This window comes from Oncorhynchus clarkii, chromosome 12 (assembly GCF_045791955.1).
Source record: "Oncorhynchus clarkii lewisi isolate Uvic-CL-2024 chromosome 12, UVic_Ocla_1.0, whole genome shotgun sequence".
In the NCBI taxonomy this organism is placed as follows: Eukaryota; Metazoa; Chordata; class Actinopteri; order Salmoniformes; family Salmonidae; genus Oncorhynchus; species Oncorhynchus clarkii.
In genome coordinates this window covers 95800437-95821357 of record NC_092158.1, presented here as the reverse complement: position 1 = coordinate 95821357, position 20921 = coordinate 95800437, and the positions used below count along the sequence as shown (strand labels likewise).

Below are 20921 nucleotides of genomic sequence, written 5' to 3'. Positions count from 1 at the left end.
CCATCAAACACATGTTGTTGAATACTACCATCATACACATGTTGTTGAATACTACCATCATACACATGTTGAAAACTACCATCATACACATGTTGTTGAATACTACCATCATACACGTTGTTGAATACTACCATCATACACATGTTGAAACCTACCATCATACACATGTTGTTGAATACTACCATCATACACATGTTGAATACTACCATCATACACATGTTGTTGAATACTACCATCATACACATGTTGAATACTACCATCATACACATGTTGAATACTACCATCATACACATGTTGAATACTACCATCATACACATGTTGTTGAATACTACCATCATACACATGTTGTTGAATACTACCACCATACACATGTTGAATACTACCATCATACACATGTTGAATACTACCATCATACACATGTTGTTGAATACTACCATCATACACATGTTGAATACTACCATCATACACATGTTGTTGAATACTACCATCATACACATGTTGTTGAATACTACCATCATACACATGTTGTTGAATACTACCATCATACACATGTTGTTGAATACTACCATCATACACATGTTGAATACTACCATCATACACACGTTGTTGAATACTACCATCATACACATGTTGTTGAATACTACCATCATACACATGTTGTTGAATACTAACATCATACACATGTTGTTGAATACTAACATCATACACTTGTTGTTGAATACTACCATCATACACATGTTGTTGAATACTACCAATATACACATGTTGTTGAATACTACCATCATACACATGTTGTTGAATACTACCATCATACACATGTTGTTGAATACTACCATCATACACATGTTGTTGAATACTACCATCATACACATGTTGTTGAATACTACCATCATACACATGTTGAATACTACCATCATACATGTTGTTGAATACTACCATCATACACATGTTGAATACTACCATCATACACATGTTGTTGAATACTACCATCAAACACATGTTGTTGAATACTACCATCATACACATGTTGTTGAATACTACCATCATACAAACGTTGAATACTACCATCATACACGTTGTTGAATACTACCATCATACACATGTTGTTGAATACTACCATCATACACGTTGTTGAATACTACCATCATACACATGTTGTTGAATACTACCATCATACACATGTTGTTGAATACTACCATCCTACACATGTTGAATACTACCATCATACACATGTTGTTGAATACTACCATCATACACATGTTGTTGAATACTACCATCATACACATGTTGAATACTACCATCATACACATGTTGAATACTACCATCATACACACGTTGAATACTACCATCATACACATGTTGAATACTACCATCATACACATGTTGTTGAATACTACCATCATACACACGTTGAATACTACCATCATACACATGTTGTTGAATACTACCATCATACACATGTTGAATACTACCATCATACACATGTTGTTGAATACTACCATCATACACATGTTGTTGAATACTACCATCATACACATGTTGTTGAATACTACCATCATACACGTTGTTGAATACTACCATCATACACATGTTGTTGAATACTACCATCATACACATGTTGTTGAATACTACCATCATACACACGTTGTTGAAACCTACCATCATACACATGTTGTTGAATACTACCATCATACACACGTTGTTGAATACTACCATCATACACATGTTGTTGAATACTACCATCATACACATGTTGTTGAATACTACCATCATACACATGATGAATACTACCATCATACACATGTTGAATACTACCATCATACACATGTTGAATACTACCATCATACACATGTTGTTGAATACTACCATCATACACACGTTGAATACTACCATCATACACATGTTGTTGAATACTACCATCATACACATGTTGAATACTACCATCATACACATGTTGTTGAATACTACCATCATACACATGTTGAATACTACCATCATACACATGTTGAATACTACCATCATACACATGTTGTTGAATACTACCATCATACACACGTTGAATACTACCATCATACACATGTTGTTGAATACTACCATCATACACATGTTGAATACTACCATCATACACATGTTGTTGAATACTACCATCATACACACGTTGAATACTACCATCATACACATGTTGTTGAATACTACCATCATACACATGTTGAATACTACCATCATACACATGTTGAATACTACCATCATACACATGTTGTTGAATACTACCATCATACACACGTTGAATACTACCATCATACACATGTTGTTGAATACTACCATCATACACATGTTGAATACTACCATCATACACATGTTGAATACTACCATCATACACATGTTGAATACTACCATCATACACATGTTGTTGAATACTACCATCATACACACGTTGAATACTACCATCATACACATGTTGTTGAATACTACCATCATACACATGTTGAATACTACCATCATACACACGTTGTTGAATACTACCATCATACACATGTTGAATACTACCATCATACACATGTTGTTGAATACTACCATCATACACATGTTGTTGAATACTACCATCATACACATGTTGAATACTACCATCATACACATGTTGTTGAATACTACCATCATACACATGTTGTTGAATACTACCATCATACACATGTTGAATACTACCATCATACACATGTGGTTGAATACTACCATCATACACATGTTGTTGAATACTACCATCATACACATGTTGAATACTACCATCATACACATGTGGTTGAATACTACCATCATACACACGTTGTTGAATACTACCATCATACACATGTTAAATACTACCATCATACACATGTTGTTGAATACTACCATCATACACATGTTAAATACTACCATCATACACATGTTGTTGAATACTACCATCAAACATACACTACAGGACCAACAGGACGTGGACACTTGATCGGTGCACAGCGTCGTCCTGGTTTGGCGGGTAGGCCATCATTGTAATGAAGAATTTGTTCTTAAATGACTTGTTAAATAAAAGGTTAAATGTAAATTATATAAAATAATGTGATGGAGAAACTGACCTTAAAGTAGATGTTGGGTTTGGAGCGGTTGAGTCTGATGCCGACGGACTCCAACTCCTTCTCCAGGAGTTTCCTGAGGAGACAGAACACACTAACTAACTAACCTGGGGAGACAGACAGAACACACTAACTAACTCAACCAGCTGGGACAGACGGAACACACTAACTAACTAACCTGGGGAGACAGACAGAACACACTAACTAACTAACCAACCTGGGGAGACAGACAGAACACACTAACTAACTAACCTGGGGAGACAGACAGAACACACTAACTAACTAACCAACCTGGGGAGACAGACAGAACACACTAACTAACTAACCTGGGGAGACAGACAGAACACACTAACTAACTAACCAACCTGGGGAGACAGACAGAACACACTAACTAACTAACCTGGGGAGACAGACAGAACACACTAACTAACTAACCTGGGGAGACAGACAGAACACACTAACTAACCTGGGGAGACAGACAGAACACACTAACTAACTAAGCTGGGGAGACAGACAGAACACACTAACTAATTAACTAACTAACCTGGGGAGACAGACAGAACACACTAACTAACTAACCTGGGGAGACAGACAGAACACACTAACTAACTAACTAACTAACCAACCTGGGGAGACAGACAGAACACACTAACTAACTAACCTGGGGAGACAGACAGAACACACTAACTAACTAACCTGGGGAGACAGACAGAACACACTAACTAACTAACCTGGGGAGACAGACAGAACACACTAACTAACTAACCTGGGGAGACAGGCAGAACACACTAACTAACCAACCTGGGGAGACAGACAGAACACACTAACTAAGTAACCTGGGGAGACAGACAGAACACACTAACTAACTAACTAACCAACCTGGGGAGACGGACAGAACACACTAACTAACTAACTAACTAACCTGGGGAGACAGACAGAACACACTAACTAACTAACCTGGGGAGACAGACAGAACACACTAACTAACCTGGGGAGACAGACAGAACACACTAACTAACCTGGGGAGACAGACAGAACACACTAACTAACTAACCTGGGGAGACAGACAGAACACACTAACTAACTAACCAACCTGGGGAGACAGACAGAACACACTAACTAACTAACCTGGGGAGACAGACAGAACACACTAACTAACTAACCTGGGGAGACAGACAGAACACACTAACTAACTAACCTGGGGAGACAGACAGAACACACTAACTAACTAAGCTGGGGAGACAGACAGAACACACTAACTAATTAACTAACTAACCTGGGGAGACAGACAGAACACACTAACTAACTAACCTGGGGAGACAGACAGAACACACTAACTAACTAACTAACTAACCAACCTGGGGAGACAGACAGAACACACTAACTAACTAACCTGGGGAGACAGACAGAACACACTAACTAACTAACCTGGGGAGACAGACAGAACACACTAACTAACTAACCTGGGGAGACAGACAGAACACACTAACTAACTAACTAACCAACCTGGGGAGACAGACAGAACACACTAACTAACTAACTAACTAACCTGGGGAGACAGACAGAACACACTAACTAACTAACCTGGGGAGACAGACAGAACACACTAACTAACTAACCAACCTGGGGAGACAGACAGAACACACTAACTAACTAACCTGGGGAGACAGACAGAACACACTAACTAACTAACCTGGGGAGACAGACAGAACACACTAACTAACTAAGCTGGGGAGACAGACAGAACACACTAACTAATTAACTAACTAACCTGGGGAGACAGACAGAACACACTAACTAACTAACCTGGGGAGACAGACAGAACACACTAACTAACTAACTAACTAACCAACCTGGGGAGACAGACAGAACACACTAACTAACTAACCTGGGGAGACAGACAGAACACACTAACTAACCTGGGGAGACAGACAGAACACACTAACTAACCAACCAACCTGGGGAGACAGACAGAACACACTAACTAACTAACCTGGGGAGACAGGCAGAACACACTAACTAACTAACCTGGGGAGACAGACAGAACACACTAACTAACCTGGGGAGACAGACAGAACACACTAACTAACCTGGGGAGACAGACAGAACACACTAACTAACCTGGGGAGACAGACAGAACACACTAACTAACTAACCTGGGGAGACAGACAGAACACACTAACTAACTAACCTGGGGAGACAGACAGAACACACTAACTAACTAACCTGGGGAGACAGACAGAACACACTAACTAACTAACCTGGGGAGACAGACAGAACACACTAACTAACTAACCTGGGGAGACAGACAGAACACACTAACTAACTAACCTGGGGAGACAGACAGAACACACTAACTCACTCACCTGGGGAGACAGACAGAACACACTAACTAACTAACCAGCTGGGACAGACGGAACACACTAACTAACTAACCTGGGGAGACAGACAGAACACACTAACTAACCTAGGGAAACAGACAGAACTAACTAACCTGGGGAGACAGACAGATCACACTAACTAACCTGGGGAGAAAGACAGAACACACTAACTAACCTGGGGAGACAGACAGAACACACTAACTAACCTAGGGAAACAGACAGAACTAACTAACTAACCTGGGGAGACAGACAGAACACACTAACTAACCTGGGGAGACAGACAGAACACACTAACTAACCTGGGGAGACAGACAAAACACAGTAACTGTCTCCCCAGGTTGGTTAGTTAGTTAGTGTGTTCTGTCTGTTTCCCCAGGTTAACTAACCAGCTGGAACAAACGGAACACACTAACTAACCAGCTGGGACAGACAGAACACACTAACTAACCAGCTGGGACAGACAGAACACACTAACTAACTAGCTGGGACAGACGGAACACACTAACTAACTAGCTGGGACAGACAGAAGACACTAACTAACCAGCTGGGACAGACAGAACACACTAACTAACCAGCTGGGACAAACAGAACACACTAACTAACCAGCTGGGACAGACATAACACACTAACTAACCAGCTGGGACAGACAGAACACACTAACTAACCAGCTGGGACAGACAGAACACACTAACTAACCAGCTGGGACAGACAGAACACACTAACTAACCTGGGGAGACAGACAGAACACACTAACTAACCTGGGGAGACAGACAAAACACAGTAACTGTCTCCCCAGGTTGGTTAGTTAGTTAGTGTGTTCTGTCTGTTTCCCCAGGTTAACTAACCAGCTGGAACAAACGGAACACACTAACTAACCAGCTGGGACAGACAGAACACACTAACTAACCAGCTGGGACAGACAGAACACACTAACTAACCAGCTGGGACAGACAGAACACACTAACTAACCAGCTGGGACAGACAGAACACACTAACTAACCAGCTGGGACAGACAGAACACACTAACTAACCAGCTGGGACAGATGGAACACACTAACTAACCAGCTGGGACAGACGGAACACACTAACTAACCAGCTGGGACAGACGGAACACACTAACTAACTAGCTGGGACAGACGGAACACACTAACTAACCAGCTGGGACAGACAGAACCCACTAACTAACCAGCTGGGACAGACAGAACACACTAACTAACTAGCTGGGACAAACAGAACACACTAACTAACCAGCTGGGACAGACAGAACACACTAACTAACTAACCAGCTGGGACAGACAGAACACACTGACTAACCAGCTGGGACAGACGGAACACACTAACTAACTAACCAGCTGGGACAGACTGAACACACTAACTAACCAGCTGGGACAGACAGAACACACTAACTAACCAGCTGGGACAGACGGAGCACACTAACTAACCAGCTGGGACAGACAGAGCACACTAACTAACCAGCTGGGACAGACAGAACACACTAACTAACTAGCTGGGACAGACGGAACACACTAACTAACTAACTAGCTGGGACAGACAGAACACACTAACTAACCAGCTGGGACAGACAGAACACACTAACTAACCAGCTGGGACAGACGGAACACACTAACTAACCAGCTGGGACAGACTGAACACACTAACTAACCAGCTGGGACAGACGGAACACACTAACTAACCAGCTGGGACAGACTGAACAGTACAGGGAAACACACACTAGACGGTTTAGCAGTAACTAACTAGCTGCTAGTACTAAGAACAGAACACACACCTCTGTACGTCTCCCTTGGTGGCGTCCAGCATCATGATGACCACGTCTGCTGTCCTGGCAACAGCAATGACCTGCCGACCTCGACCCTTACCTACGAAACACACACACAGGTCAGAGGTCACCCAATCACAACAAAGAGTTCAAATAATCATCCAATCATAAAAGGCCTCTACATTAATAGCTCAGAGATAACACAGCGCTCTATATTAATAGCTCAGAGATAACAGTGCTCTATATTAATAGCTCAGAGATAACACCGTGCTCTATATTAATAGCTCAAAGATAACACAGTGCTCTATATTAATAGCTCAGAGAGAACACAGTGCTCTATATTAATAGCTCAGAGAGAACACAGCGCTCTATATTAATAGCTCAGAGATAACACAGTGCTTTATATTAATAGTTCAGAGAGAACACAGTGCTCTATATTAATAGTTCAGAGAGAACACAGTGCTCTATATTAATAGCTCAGAGATAACACAGCGCTCTATATTAATAGCTCAGAGATCACAGTGCTCTATATTAATAGCTCAGAGATAACACAGTGCTTTATATTAATAGTTCAGAGAGAACACAGTGCTCTATATTAATAGTTCAGAGAGAACACAGTGCTCTATATTAATAGCTCAGAGATAACACCGTGCTCTATATTAATAGCTCAAAGATAACAGAGTGCTCTATATTAATAGCTCAGAGAGAACACAGTGCTCTATATTAATAGCTCAGAGAGAACACAGCGCTCTATATTAATAGCTCAGAGATAACACAGTGCTTTATATTAATAGTTCAGAGAGAACACAGTGCTCTATATTAATAGTTCAGAGAGAACACAGTGCTCTATATTAATAGCTCAGAGATAACACAGTGCTCTATATTAATAGCTCAGAGATAACACAGTGCTCTATATTACTAGCTCAGAGATAACACAGCGCTCTATATTAATAGCTCAGAGATCACAGTGCTCTATATTAATAGCTCAGAGATAACACAGTGCTCTATATTAATAGCTCAGAGATAACACAGCGCTCTATATTAATCCCACAAACATTATTGAGAGATAACACAGTGCTCTATATTAATAGCTCAGAGATAACACAGAGCTCTATGTTAATAGCTCAGAGATAACACAGTGCTCTATATTAATAGCTCAGAGATAACTCAGCGCTCTATATTAATAGCTCAGAGAGAACACAGTGCTCTATATTAATCCCACAAACATTATTGAGAGATAACACAGTGCTCTATATTAATAGCTCAGAGATAACACAGTGCTCTATATTAATAGCTCAGAGATAACACAGTGCTCTACATTAATAGCTCAGAGATAACACAGTGCTCTATATTATTAGCTCAGAGATAACACAGTGCTCTATATTAATAGCTCAGAGATAACAGTGCTCTATATTAATAGCTCAGAGATAACACAATGCTCTATATTATTAGCTCAGAGATAACACAGTGCTCTATATTAATAGCTCAGAGATAACACAGTGCTCTATATTATTAGCTCAGAGATAACACCGTGCTCTATATTAATAGCTCAGAGATAACACAGTGCTCTACGTTAATAGCTCAGAGATAACACAGTGCTCAATAACACAGCACTCTATATTAATAGCTCAGAGATAACACCGTGCTCTACATTAATAGCTCAGAGAGAACACAGTGCTCTATATTAATTCCACCCACATTATTGAGAGAACAGTGCTCTATATTAATAGCTCAGAGAGAACACAGTGCTCTACATTAATAGCTCAGAGATAACACAGTGCTCTATATTAATAGCTAAGAGATAACACAGTGCTCTATATAAATAGCTCAGAGATAACACAGTGCTCTATATTAATAGCTCAGAGATAACACAGTGCTCTATATTAATAGCTCAGAGATAACACAGTGCTCTATATTAATAGCTCAGAGATAACACCGCGCTCTATATTAATAGCTCAGAGATAACACTGTGCTCTACATTAATAGCTCAGAGAGAACACAGTGCTCTATATTAATCCCACCCACATTATTGAGAGATAACACAGTGCTCTATATTAATAGCTCAGAGATAAAACAGTGCTCTACATTATTAGCTCAGAGATAACACAGTGCTCTATATTAATAGCTCAGAGATAACAGTGCTCTATATTAATAGCTCAGAGATAACAGTGATCTATACTACTAGCTCAGAGATAACAGTGCTCTATACTACTAGCCCAGAGATAACACAGCGCTCTATATTAATAGCTCAGAGATAACACAGTGCTCTATATTATTAGCTCAGAGATAACACAGTGCTCTATATTAATCCCAACCACATTATTGAGATAACACAGTGCTCTATATTAATCCCAACCACATTATTGAGATAACACAGTGCTCTATATTAATCCCAACCACATTATTGAGATAACACAGCACTCTATATTAATAGCTCAGAGATAACACAGTGCTCTATATTAATCCCAACCACATTATTAAGAGATAACACAGTGCTCTATATTAATCCCAACCACATTATTGAGAGATAACACAGCGCTCTATATTAATAGCTCAGAGATAACACAGTGCTCTATATTAATAGCTCAGAGATAACACAGTGCTCTATATTAATAGTTCAGAGATAACACAGTGCTCTATATTAATCCCAACCACATTATTGAGAGATAACACAGCGCTCTATATTAATAGCTCAGAGATAACACAGTGCTCTATATTAATAGTTCAGAGATAACACAGTGCTCTATATTAATAGCTCAGAGATAACACAGCGCTCTATATTAATAGTTCAGAGATAACACAGTGCTCTATATTAATAGTTCAGAGATAACACAGTGCTCTATATTAATAGCTCAGAGATAACACAGTGCTCTATATTAATAGCTCAGAGATAACAGTGCTCTATATTAATAGCTCAGAGATAACACAGCGCTCTATATTAATAGCTCAGAGATAACAGTGCTCTACATTAATAGCTCAGAGATAACACAGCGCTCTACATTAATAGCTCAGAGATAACACAGCGCTCTATATTAATAGCTCAGAGATAACACAGTGCTCTATATTAATAGCTCAGAGATAACACAGTGCTCTATATTAATAGCTCAGAGATAACACAGTGCTCTATATTAATAGCTCAGAGATAACACAGTGCTCTATATTAATAGCTCAGAGATAACACAGTGCTCTATATTAATAGCTCAGAGATAACACAGTGCTCTATATTAATAGCTCAGAGATAACACAGTGCTCTATATTAATAGCTCAGAGATAACACAGTGCTCTATATTAATAGCTCAGAGAGAACACAGTGCTCTATATTAATAGTTCAGAGATAACACAGTGCTCTATATTAATAGCTCAGAGATAACACAGTGCTCTATATTAATAGCTCAGAGAGAACACAGTGCTCTATATTAATAGCTCAGAGATAACACAGCGCTCTATATTAATAGCTCAGAGAGAACAGTGCTCTATATTAATAGCTCAGAGAGAACACAGTGCTCTATATTAATAGCTCAGAGATAACACAGCGCTCTATATTAATCCCAAACACATTATTAAGAGATAACAAAAGCCTCTGAGTAGTACCACCAGGGGAGCGTTCAGCAGGACTCACTGTGTTAGAACGTTCAGATAGATAGAAATACGTTATGTAGAACAAACATGCCTCTCAGACATGTATAGCAAGGCTCAACGTTCAACACCGTTTGGCTACTGAACATGGCAGCAACCCCCTCCACAGTAGACAACCATCACGGTAACCAGTTACTGTACCTTGGGAAGCTCCTTCTATGATTCCTGGCAGATCCAGCAGCTGGATGTTGGCTCCATTATACTGCAGGACAACAGGATGGGTCATTATACACTACTGTCAGCTGGATGTTGGCTCCATTATACTGCAGGACAACAGGATGGGTCATTATACACTACTGTCAGCTGGATGTTGGCTCCATTATACTGCAGGACAACAGGATGGGTTATTATACACTACTGTCAGCTGGATGTTGGCTCCATTATACTGCAGGACAACAGGATGGGTCATTATACACTACTGTCAGATGGATGTTGGCTCCATTATACTGCAGGACAACAGGATGGGTCATTATACACTACTGTCAGCTGGATGTTGGCTCCATTATACTGCAGGATGGGTCATTATACACTACTGTCAGCTGGATGTTGGCTCCATTATACTGCAGAACAACAGGATGGGTTATTATACACTACTGTCAGCTGGATGTTGGCTCCATTATACTGCAGGATGGGTCATTATACACTACTGTCAGCTGGATGTTGGCTCCATTATACTGCAGGACAACAGGATGGGTCATTATACACTACTGTCAGCTGGATGTTGGCTCCATTATACTGCAGGACAACAGGATGGGTTATTATACACTACTGTCAGCTGGATGTTGGCTCCATTATACTGCAGGACAACAGGATGGGTCATTATACACTACTGTCAGCTGGATGTTGGCTCCATTATACTGCAGGACAACAGGATGGGTCATTATACACTACTGTCAGCTGGATGTTGGCTCCATTATACTGCAGGACAACAGGATGGGTCATTATACACTACTGTCAGCTGGATGTTGGCTCCATTATACTGCAGGACAACAGGATGGGTTATTATACACTACTGTCAGCTGGATGTTGGCTCCATTATACTGCAGGACAACAGGATGGGTTATTATACACTACTGTCAGCTGGATGTTGGCTCCATTATACTGCAGGATGGGTCATTATACACTACTGTCAGCTGGATGTTGGCTCCATTATACTGCAGGACAACAGGATGGGTTATTATACACTACTGTCAGCTGGACCCCACAACCCCATGGCATGTGGGGTTGTGTATGTTATGTGGTATGGAGTGTGATATATGGGGTGTGTGGTATGGTATGGTGTGGGGTATATGGGGTGTGATATGGTATGTGGGGGTGTGTATGTTATGTGGCATGGTATGGTGTGTGGTATATGGGGTGTGTGGTATGGTATGTGGTATGGTGTGTGTGGTATGGTGTGTGGTATGGCATGGTGTTTGGTATGTGGTATGGTGTGTGGTATGGTGTTGGGTATATGGGGTGTGTGGTATGGTGTGGGGTATATGGGGTGTGTGGTATGTTGTGTTATGGTATGTGGTATATGGAATGGTATATGGTATGGGGTGTGGTATGGTGTGTGTGGTATTGTGTGGTATGGTGTGTGTGGTATGGTGTGTGTGGTATGGTGTGGTATATGGTATGGGGTGGTATATGGTATGGGGTGTGGTATGGTGTATGTGGTATGGTGTATGTGGTGTGGTTGGTATGGTGTGGGGTGTGTGGTATATGGTATATGTGGTATAGTGTGTGGTATATGGTATGGTGTATGAGGTGTGGTATGGGGTATGGTGTATGAGGTGTGGTATGGTATATGGTGTGTGTGGTATGGTATGGTGTGTGGTATGATGTGTGTGGTATGGTGTATGGGGTGTGGTGTGTGGGGGATGTGGTGTGTGGGGTATGGTGTGTGTGGTATGGTGTATGGGGTGTGGTATGGTGTATGAGGTGTGGTATGGTGTATGGTGTGTGTGGTATGGTGTGGGTGGTGTGGTATGTGAGGTGTGGTATGGGGTGGATGTACCTCTATAACTCCAGGGATACAGGTCAGGGTGGTGTGGTATATGAGGTGTGGTATGGGGTGGATGTACCTCTATAACTCCAGGGATACAGGTCAGGGTGGTGTGGTATATGAGGTGTGGTATGGGGTGGATGTACCTCTATAACTCCAGGGATACAGGTCAGGGTGGTGAACTCATAGGAAGCTGCTTCACTGGCTGTTGCTGTCATCAGACTGAGGAAGGTGGACTAGAGGACAGAGACATGAGTTAACACACAGGACGAGAGGACAGAGACATGAGTTAACACACAGGACTAGAGGACAGAGACAGAGACATGAGTTAACACACAGGACTAGAGGACAGAGACATGAGTTAACACACAGGACTAGAGGACAGAGACATGAGTTAACACAGGACTAGAGGACAGAGACATGGGTTAACACACAGGACTAGAGGACAGAGACATGGGTTAACACACAGGACTAGAGGACAGAGACATGAGTTAACACACAGGACTAGAGGACAGAGACATGAGTTAACACACAGGACTAGAGGACAGAGACATGAGTTAACACACAGGACTAGAGGACACGTTGTGAGCGTGCTCAGTCTGTTTCCTGTCTGACCTTTCCGACGGAGGGGAAGCCAATCAGTGCAACACGTGCGTCTCCAGATTTCATGACATCGAAGCCCTCTCCTTTGGCTCCTGCGGACTTGGACGGTTCCAGCAGCTGGGCGCGGTACTTCGCTAGCTTAGCCTTCAGCAGGCCCAGATGGTACTCCGTGGCTACACACACAGGGGTAAAATACTGGGACTTAGCTAGCTTAGCCTTCAGCAGGCCCAGATGGTACTCTGTGGCTACACACACAGGGGGAAATACTGGGACTTAGCTAGCTTAGCCTTCAGCAGGCCCAGATGGTACTCCGTGGCTACACACACAAGGGGAAATACTGGGATTTAGCCTTCAGCAGGCCCAGATGGTACTCTGTGGCTACACACACAGGAGGAGATACTGGGACTTAGCCTTCAGCAGGCCCAGATGGTACTCTGTGGCTACACACACAGGGGGAAATACTGGGACTTAGCCTTCAGCAGGCCCAGATGGTACTCTGTGGCTACACACACAGGGGGAAATACTGGGACTTAGCCTTCAGCAGGCCCAGATAGTACTCCGTAGCTACACACACAGGGGGAAATACTGGGACTTAGCTAGCTTAGCCTTCAGCAGGCCCAGATGGTACTCCGTGGCTACACACACAGGGCCACATATCACACTTTCACAAAATGCATGAAGACATGGCTAAAGGTCAATCAGATTTGTGAACATGGTCCCTAAGCTGTGTGTTGCCGCTTTCCATGTCTGTTGTCTGTAACTTGTGAGGTGTAGAAACACTTTGTTGCTTTTATGAATTTTGTTCTATGTTTCTCCGTCTGTATGCTATGTCTTGCTTGTTCTATGTTGCTCTGTCTGTATGCTACGTCTTGCTTGTTCTATGTTGCTCTGTCTGTATGCTACGTCTTGCTTGTTCTATGTTGCTCTGTCTGTATGCTATGTATTGCTTGTTCTATGTTGCTCTGTCTGTATGCTATGTCTTGCTTGTTCTATGTTTCTCTGTCTGTATGCTACGTCTTGCTTGTTCTATGTTTCTCTGTCTGTATGCTACGTCTTGCTTGTTCTATGTTGCTCTGTCTGTATGCTACGTCTTGCTTGTTCTGTTGCTCTGTCTGTATGCTACGTCTTGCTTGTCCTATGTTTCTCTGTCTGTATGCTACGTCTTGCTTGTTCTATGTTTCTCTGTCTGTATGCTATGTCTTGCTTGTTCTATGTTGCTCTGTCTGTATGCTACGTCTTGCTTGTTCTATGTTGCTCTGTCTGTATGCTACGTCTTGCTTGTTCTATGTTTCTTCGTCTGTATGCTATGTCTTGCTTGTTCTATGTTGCTCTGTCTGTATGCTACGTCTTGCTTGTTCTATGTTGCTCTGTCTGTATGCTATGTCTTGCTTGTCCGATGTTGCTCACTGCTCAATGATAGTCTATATTGTAATTGTTTTTAATAACCTGCCCTGGGACTTCGGTTGAAAATTAGCCGGCTGGCTAAAACCGGCACTTTTACTGAAACGTTGATTAATGTGCACTGTCCCTTTAAAAATAAAATAAACTCAAACACAACCCAGCCGGCCTCTCGGCACACCTCTACCTTACCACTCTGCCTGACCCTGAGCACCTCTGCCTTACCACTCTGCCTGACCCTGAGCACCTCTACCTTACCTTTGTTTTTCTGTGTTCGAGAGATCTCTCTCTCTATCTCTCCTATCTTCTCCAGGATACCCATGTTGTCGTAGCGGGCAGTTTACACTTCTAGTCTGGTTACTGCCTGGAGAGAGACACACATCAGACTGGTTACTGCCTGGAGAGAGACACACATCCGACTGGTTACTGCCTGGAGAGAGAGACACACATCAGACTGGTTACTGCCTGGAGAGAGACACACATCAGACTGGTTACTGCCTGGAGAGAGACACACATCAGACTGGTTACTGCCTGGAGAGAGACACACATCAGACTGGTTACTGTCTGGAGAGAGACACACATCAGACTGGTTACTGTCTGGAGAGAGACAGACATCAGTCTGGTTACTGTCTGGAGAGAGACACATCAGACTGGTTAGTGCCTGGAGAGAGACACACTACATCAGACTGGTTACTGTCTGGAGAGAGACTGACATCAGACTGGTTAGTGCCTGGAGAGAGACACTACATCAGACTGGTTACTGTCTGGAGAGAGACACTACATCAGACTGGTTACTGCCTGAAGAGAGACACTACATCAGACTGGTTACTGCCTGGAGAGAGACACTACATCAGACTGGTTACTGCCTGGAGAGAGACACTACATCAGACTGGTTACTGCCTGGAGAGAGACACTACATCAGACTGGTTACTGCCTGGAGAGACACTACATCAGACTGGAACCACTGGAGGCTGCTGGGTGGAGGACGGCTTATAATAATGGCTGGAACGGAGCGAATGGAAACCATGTGTTTGATACCATTCCACTCCAGCCATTACCACGAGTCCATCCTCCCGAATGAAGGTGCCACCAACCTTCTGTGATTGAAACGTGTCAACACTGCTACTCCCCAATAGCCTAGCAAGCTCGCTAACTAGCGGTAGCTTCCTGTGTTAGGCAACTAGTGAGAAGACCGCAACATTAATTTGTCAATCAAATAAAAACTACAGATTTAACTAAAATCCAAGAAGTTAACATACAAACACAAAACTGATCAGCCGGTAGTAATATCTATGAAAAATATACACTTTAAATGTGTTCGACTCAACTGCATGCATAGAAAAATGACATCACAAACCGGAACTACAGGGTTCCGTTCTCTTTTCATTCCGGTGGGGAACAAAACATCTAACGTTAAATACCTGGAAAAATAGTTCCTAGTCAAATATCAAGTAGTTTACAGAACACTGTTCGAGTGGACTTACTGCCCTACATGTTTAGAATAAATTCAGACATGTGTAGTTGGTGAACATGGAGGCCGGGTGTCATAAATAGAACACATGGAGGAGGAGTTATAAAGCGTTATAACGGAAGCGTCCTTCAGCCGCGGGTTCTGGTCCGATGACAGATCCTTCCCACGGTAACACAGCGGACATGGCCGCGTCCACCGGAGGATCATCCACCGCGGGCATCCAGGGGTTCCCCATCATAACCGGCAGGCCCCCGGAGGACAGCACCGGTAAGGACCCGGAGCAGACCGGAGAACCGAAGAAAAAGCCGTGCAGGGCTTGTACCGACTTCAAGTCGTGGATGAAGGTCCAGAAAACGCCACAGACCCCAGCAGCAGCGCCACAGGTGAGCATGGCTCTCGACCTTCGCCCCTCCCGAACCGTACGGGAGTTGCAACGATGGGACAAGACTGGAACTACTACCAATTGGATATCACTAAATTGGAGAGAAAACGGGATTTAAAATATATTTATTTCCATGGGAGAGAAACTGAATGTAATTATCTGCAGTTGACATAGCTAAGTAAATGGACGAATACTCGTATTGCAATGTGGGTGGCTCTTAAAATAGTCTTTGGTTGTGCATAGTGTAGTCTTCGGCACAAGGTGTTGCCTGGGAACAGCACCCTCTTAGATGTAGGAGGTGACGATCTGCAACACGGATTGGCTCCCGTGCTGAGGTGAAGAGCTCAGAAGACCCTGCCCTCTCCAGAAGACCCTGCCCTCTCCAGAAGTCCCTGCCCTCTCCAGAAGTCCCTGCCCTATCCAGAAGTCCCTGCCCTATCCAGAATAGCCTTCTCTCTAGATCTTTGACAGCTGGATCTGCTATCCTTTCACCCTCCTCCATGGCCATAAATTCATTAAACTGAAAATGAATTAAACTATTTACCCATTTAATAACCAGACCTTCATACAAACTTGCTATATGCTGAATTCTTGACGCACAATCGACTGTTCTGCAATATGCTGCCAGCACACCCACAAGTGAGCCACGCATGATTTACTGCGTACTGACGCGCACGGACAGTTTCACTACCGTGCATTCTAATTCCAGCGTCAGCACTCTCATTCACGCGTATAAAAACACACTTTTCTTTTGATTTGGCCTTTAGAAACTGACTGTCCTCTCAGACTGAAGGTTATGAGCGTCAACCTACCGTAAAGCTACTTGTTTGAGACAAACGTCAACCTACCGTAAAGCTACTTGTTTGAGACAAACGTCAACCAACCGTAAAGCTACTTGTTTGAGACAAACGTCACTGTTTATGTAGCTGATAAGATGTTTCCTCATGGACACCTCTGTAAGCTGCCACTTTGTTCTGACTCGGCCAGGCCTCTAGTATTATCTAATAGAGGATGTATTTAGATTAGTAAACCTGAATGATGTCAGTGTGGATAGCCTACTAACTCTGCCAGGCCTCTACTAATAGAGGATCTATTTAGATTAGTAAACCTGAATGATGTCAGTGTGGATAGCCTACTAACTCTGCCAGGCCTCTACTATTATCTAATAGAGGAGCTATTTAGATTAGTAAACCTGAATGATGTCAGTGTGGATAGCCTACTAACTCTGCCAGGCCTCTACTATTATCTAGTAGAGGATCTATTTAGATTAGTAAACCTGAATGATGTCAGTGTGGATAGCCTACTAACTCTGCCAGGCCTCTACTATTATCTAATAGAGGATCTATTTAGATTAGTAAACCTGAATGATGTCAGTGTGGATAGCCTACTAACTCTGCCAGGCCTCTACTGTTATCTAATAGAGGATCTATTTAGATTAGTAAACCTGAATGATGTACTAACTCTGCATGTGTTTCATCATGTTGAGTAATGATGACTTGGTAATGCCCATCAGACAACTCAGTCAAGCAGAATGTGTGTCTGTCTGTATCTCTGTGTGTGTTTGTGTGTAGGCGGCCCCAGCTGAGCATGTGGAGCCCCAGCGGCAGCCGGAGTGTCCGCTGGACAGGGAAGAGTTAGGGCGTAACACCTGGTCCTTCCTGCACACCATGGCAGCTTACTACCCAGACCGGCCCTCCCCCAGACAGCAGACAGACATGGGACAGTTCATCAACCTCTTCTCTAAGGTCTTCCCCTGCGAGGAGTGTGCTGAGGACCTGCGGACAAGGTCAGGGGTTAGAGGTTATGTTATTGTGTGTTACGTTGGCTGGTGTTGAGAGTTGTATAATTGGTTCTAGTGGGTTAAAAGTCACAGATGATTGGCAGTAGATACAGGTCCACTTCCTGCCCAACTAGATACCCAGGAGTAGCATTGCATCAATCAATGGTTGCATGCCACGTCATCCACTATGCAGTCGGGCATCAGATTGCTATATTATATGTGGTTAGCTGATCTGTTAAATACCTGTCCAGGCATTGTAAGATCGTCTGCAATGTAGTCGAGTAGGGACTCCACCACAGTGTTGACTAAATGACATCACTTCCTGTTTCCTCAGGCTGAAGACCAATCAGCCAGACGCCAGTAGTCACCACACCCTCTCCCAGTGGCTGTGTGGCGTCCATAACGACGTCAACGCTCGGCTGGGGAAGCAGCCGTTTGACTGTTCCCGCGTGGATGAGAGGTGGAGGGACGGTTGGAAAGATGGCAGCTGTGACTGATTCATTACTGTTACCTGGGAACTGAGAGATACAGGACGCGTCTATTCACATCCTGTTCCCTGTATAGTAGCGTTTAGGGAACTATCTGGCATCTGACACAGAGACTATGTTCTATTTTCTGATTGGCTACGGATCTACATGATGCTCACTATCAATCTGTTGTCCAGTGTCTACAGAAAGTATTCATACCCCTGGACTAATTACACATGTTGTTGTGTTACAGCCTGAATTCAACATGGATTAAATACCCCATAATGACATCACAATACCCCATAATGACATCACAATACCCCATAATGACATCACAATACCCCATAATGACATCACAATAACCCATAATGACATCACAATACCCCATAATGACAAAAGTGAAAACAGGTTTTTAGAAATGTTATCAAATGTATTGAAAATGAAATACAGAAATATCTCATTTTACAAGTATTCACACCCCTGAGTCAGTACATGTTAGAATCATCTTTGGCATCGATTTACAGCTGTGAGTCTTTCTGGGTAAGCTTTGTGGGTAATTCTCTAAGAACTTTACACACTTGGATTGTACAATATTTGTAGCATGTTTTGGAATACTCCCAGTATCTGTTGGGAAGCAGACAACCAGGTTTTCCTCTGGGATTTTGTCTGTGCTTCACTCTATTCCGTTTATTTTTATCCTAAAAAACTCCCCTAGTCCTTGCCGATGACAAGCATACCCATAACATGATGCAGCCACCTCATCTTTGAAAATATGAAGAGTGTTACTCAGTGATGTTGTGTTGGATTTGCCCCAAACATAACACTTTGTATTCATGACATAAAGTTAATTTCTTTGCCACATTTTTGAAGATTTACGTTAGTGCCTTATTTGTTTGGAATATTTTTATTCTGTACAGGCGTCCTTCTTTTCACTCTGTTAATTGGGTTAGTATTGTGGAGTAACTACAATGTTGTTGATCCATCCTCGTTTTTCTCATATGATCACAGCCATTAAACTCTAACTGTTTTGCAGTCGCCATTGGCCTCATGGTGAAATCCCTGAGCAGTTTCCTTCCTCTCCGTTAACCGAGTTAGAAAGGACGCCTGTATCATTGTAGTGACTGGGTGTATTGATACACCATCCAAAGTGTAATTACTAACTTCACCATGATCAAAGGTTTGATTCTGTGTTTGAAATTCACTGCTCAACCGGAGGGACCTTACAGATAATTGTATGTGTGGGGTACAGAGATGAGGTAGTCATTGTATGTGTGGGGTACAGAGATGAGGTAGTCATTCCAATTCAAAAATCATGTTATTATTGCACACAGAGTGAGTCCATGTGACGTGTTAAGCACATTTCTACTCCTGAACTTATTTAGACTGACCGTAACAAAGGGGTTTGATGTGTCACATGCAGCAAAATGCTGAACACCAACTATGCAGTTAAGAAAAATACACCTTAAGTCAAATATAAGAAAGAAAAGTAACAAATAATTAAAGAACAGCAGTACAATAACAAGGCTATATACAGGAGGTACCGATACAGAGTCCATGTGGAGGCTGTATACAGGAGGTACCGATACAGAGTCCATGTTCGGGGGCACTGGTTAGTTGAGGTAATATATATACACTACCGGTCAACAGTTTTAGAACACCTCATTCAAGGGTTTTTATTTATTTTTACATTGTAGAATAAACGTGAATTGACTACAGGACTATTGACATATGGAATCAAGTAGTGACCAAAAAAAGAGTTAAACAAATCAAAATATATTTCATATTTGAGATTCTTCAAATAGCAGCCCTTTGCTTTGATGACAGCTTTGCACACTCTTGGCATTCTCTCAACCAGCTTCATGAGGTAGTCACCTGGAATGCATTTCAATTAACAGGTGTGCTGCCTTAATTTATGGAATTTATTTCCTTAATACG

At 42.4% G+C, this 20921-nt stretch overlaps 2 protein-coding genes across 8 annotated transcripts in view; one reads left to right on the top strand and one right to left on the bottom strand.

Moving 5' to 3' along the window:
* Positions 1 to 16286, bottom strand: part of LOC139421704 (developmentally-regulated GTP-binding protein 2) — a 31491-nt gene extending 15205 nt beyond the window's left edge. The window contains exons 1-7 of one of the 7 annotated variants that reach the window (XM_071172812.1): positions 16244 to 16286; positions 15145 to 15250; positions 13501 to 13661; positions 13032 to 13121; positions 11040 to 11100; positions 7272 to 7362; positions 3108 to 3180 (exon numbers count right to left, since the gene is read on the bottom strand). In XM_071172812.1, the coding sequence (XP_071028913.1) occupies positions 3108 to 3180; positions 7272 to 7362; positions 11040 to 11100; positions 13032 to 13121; positions 13501 to 13661; positions 15145 to 15208 (540 nt within the window). In that variant the 5' untranslated portion in view covers positions 15209 to 15250; positions 16244 to 16286. Of the gene's footprint in view, positions 1 to 3107; positions 3181 to 7271; positions 7363 to 11039; positions 11101 to 13031; positions 13122 to 13500; positions 13662 to 15144; positions 15317 to 15980; positions 16109 to 16145 lie in introns of those variants that run through there. The other 6 variants (XM_071172818.1, XM_071172815.1, XM_071172813.1 and 3 more) reach the window with 6 other exon arrangements.
* Positions 16287 to 16312: 26 nt separating this feature from the next.
* On the top strand, positions 16313 to 20472 carry LOC139421707 (FAD-linked sulfhydryl oxidase ALR-like). The gene is made up of 3 exons (XM_071172822.1): positions 16313 to 16740; positions 18311 to 18525; positions 18854 to 20472. Exons 1-3 carry the CDS (start codon positions 16507 to 16509, stop codon positions 19014 to 19016), a joined length of 612 nt encoding a protein of 203 aa, XP_071028923.1. The 5' UTR covers positions 16313 to 16506; the 3' UTR covers positions 19017 to 20472.
* Positions 20473 to 20921: the final 449 nt, after the last annotated feature.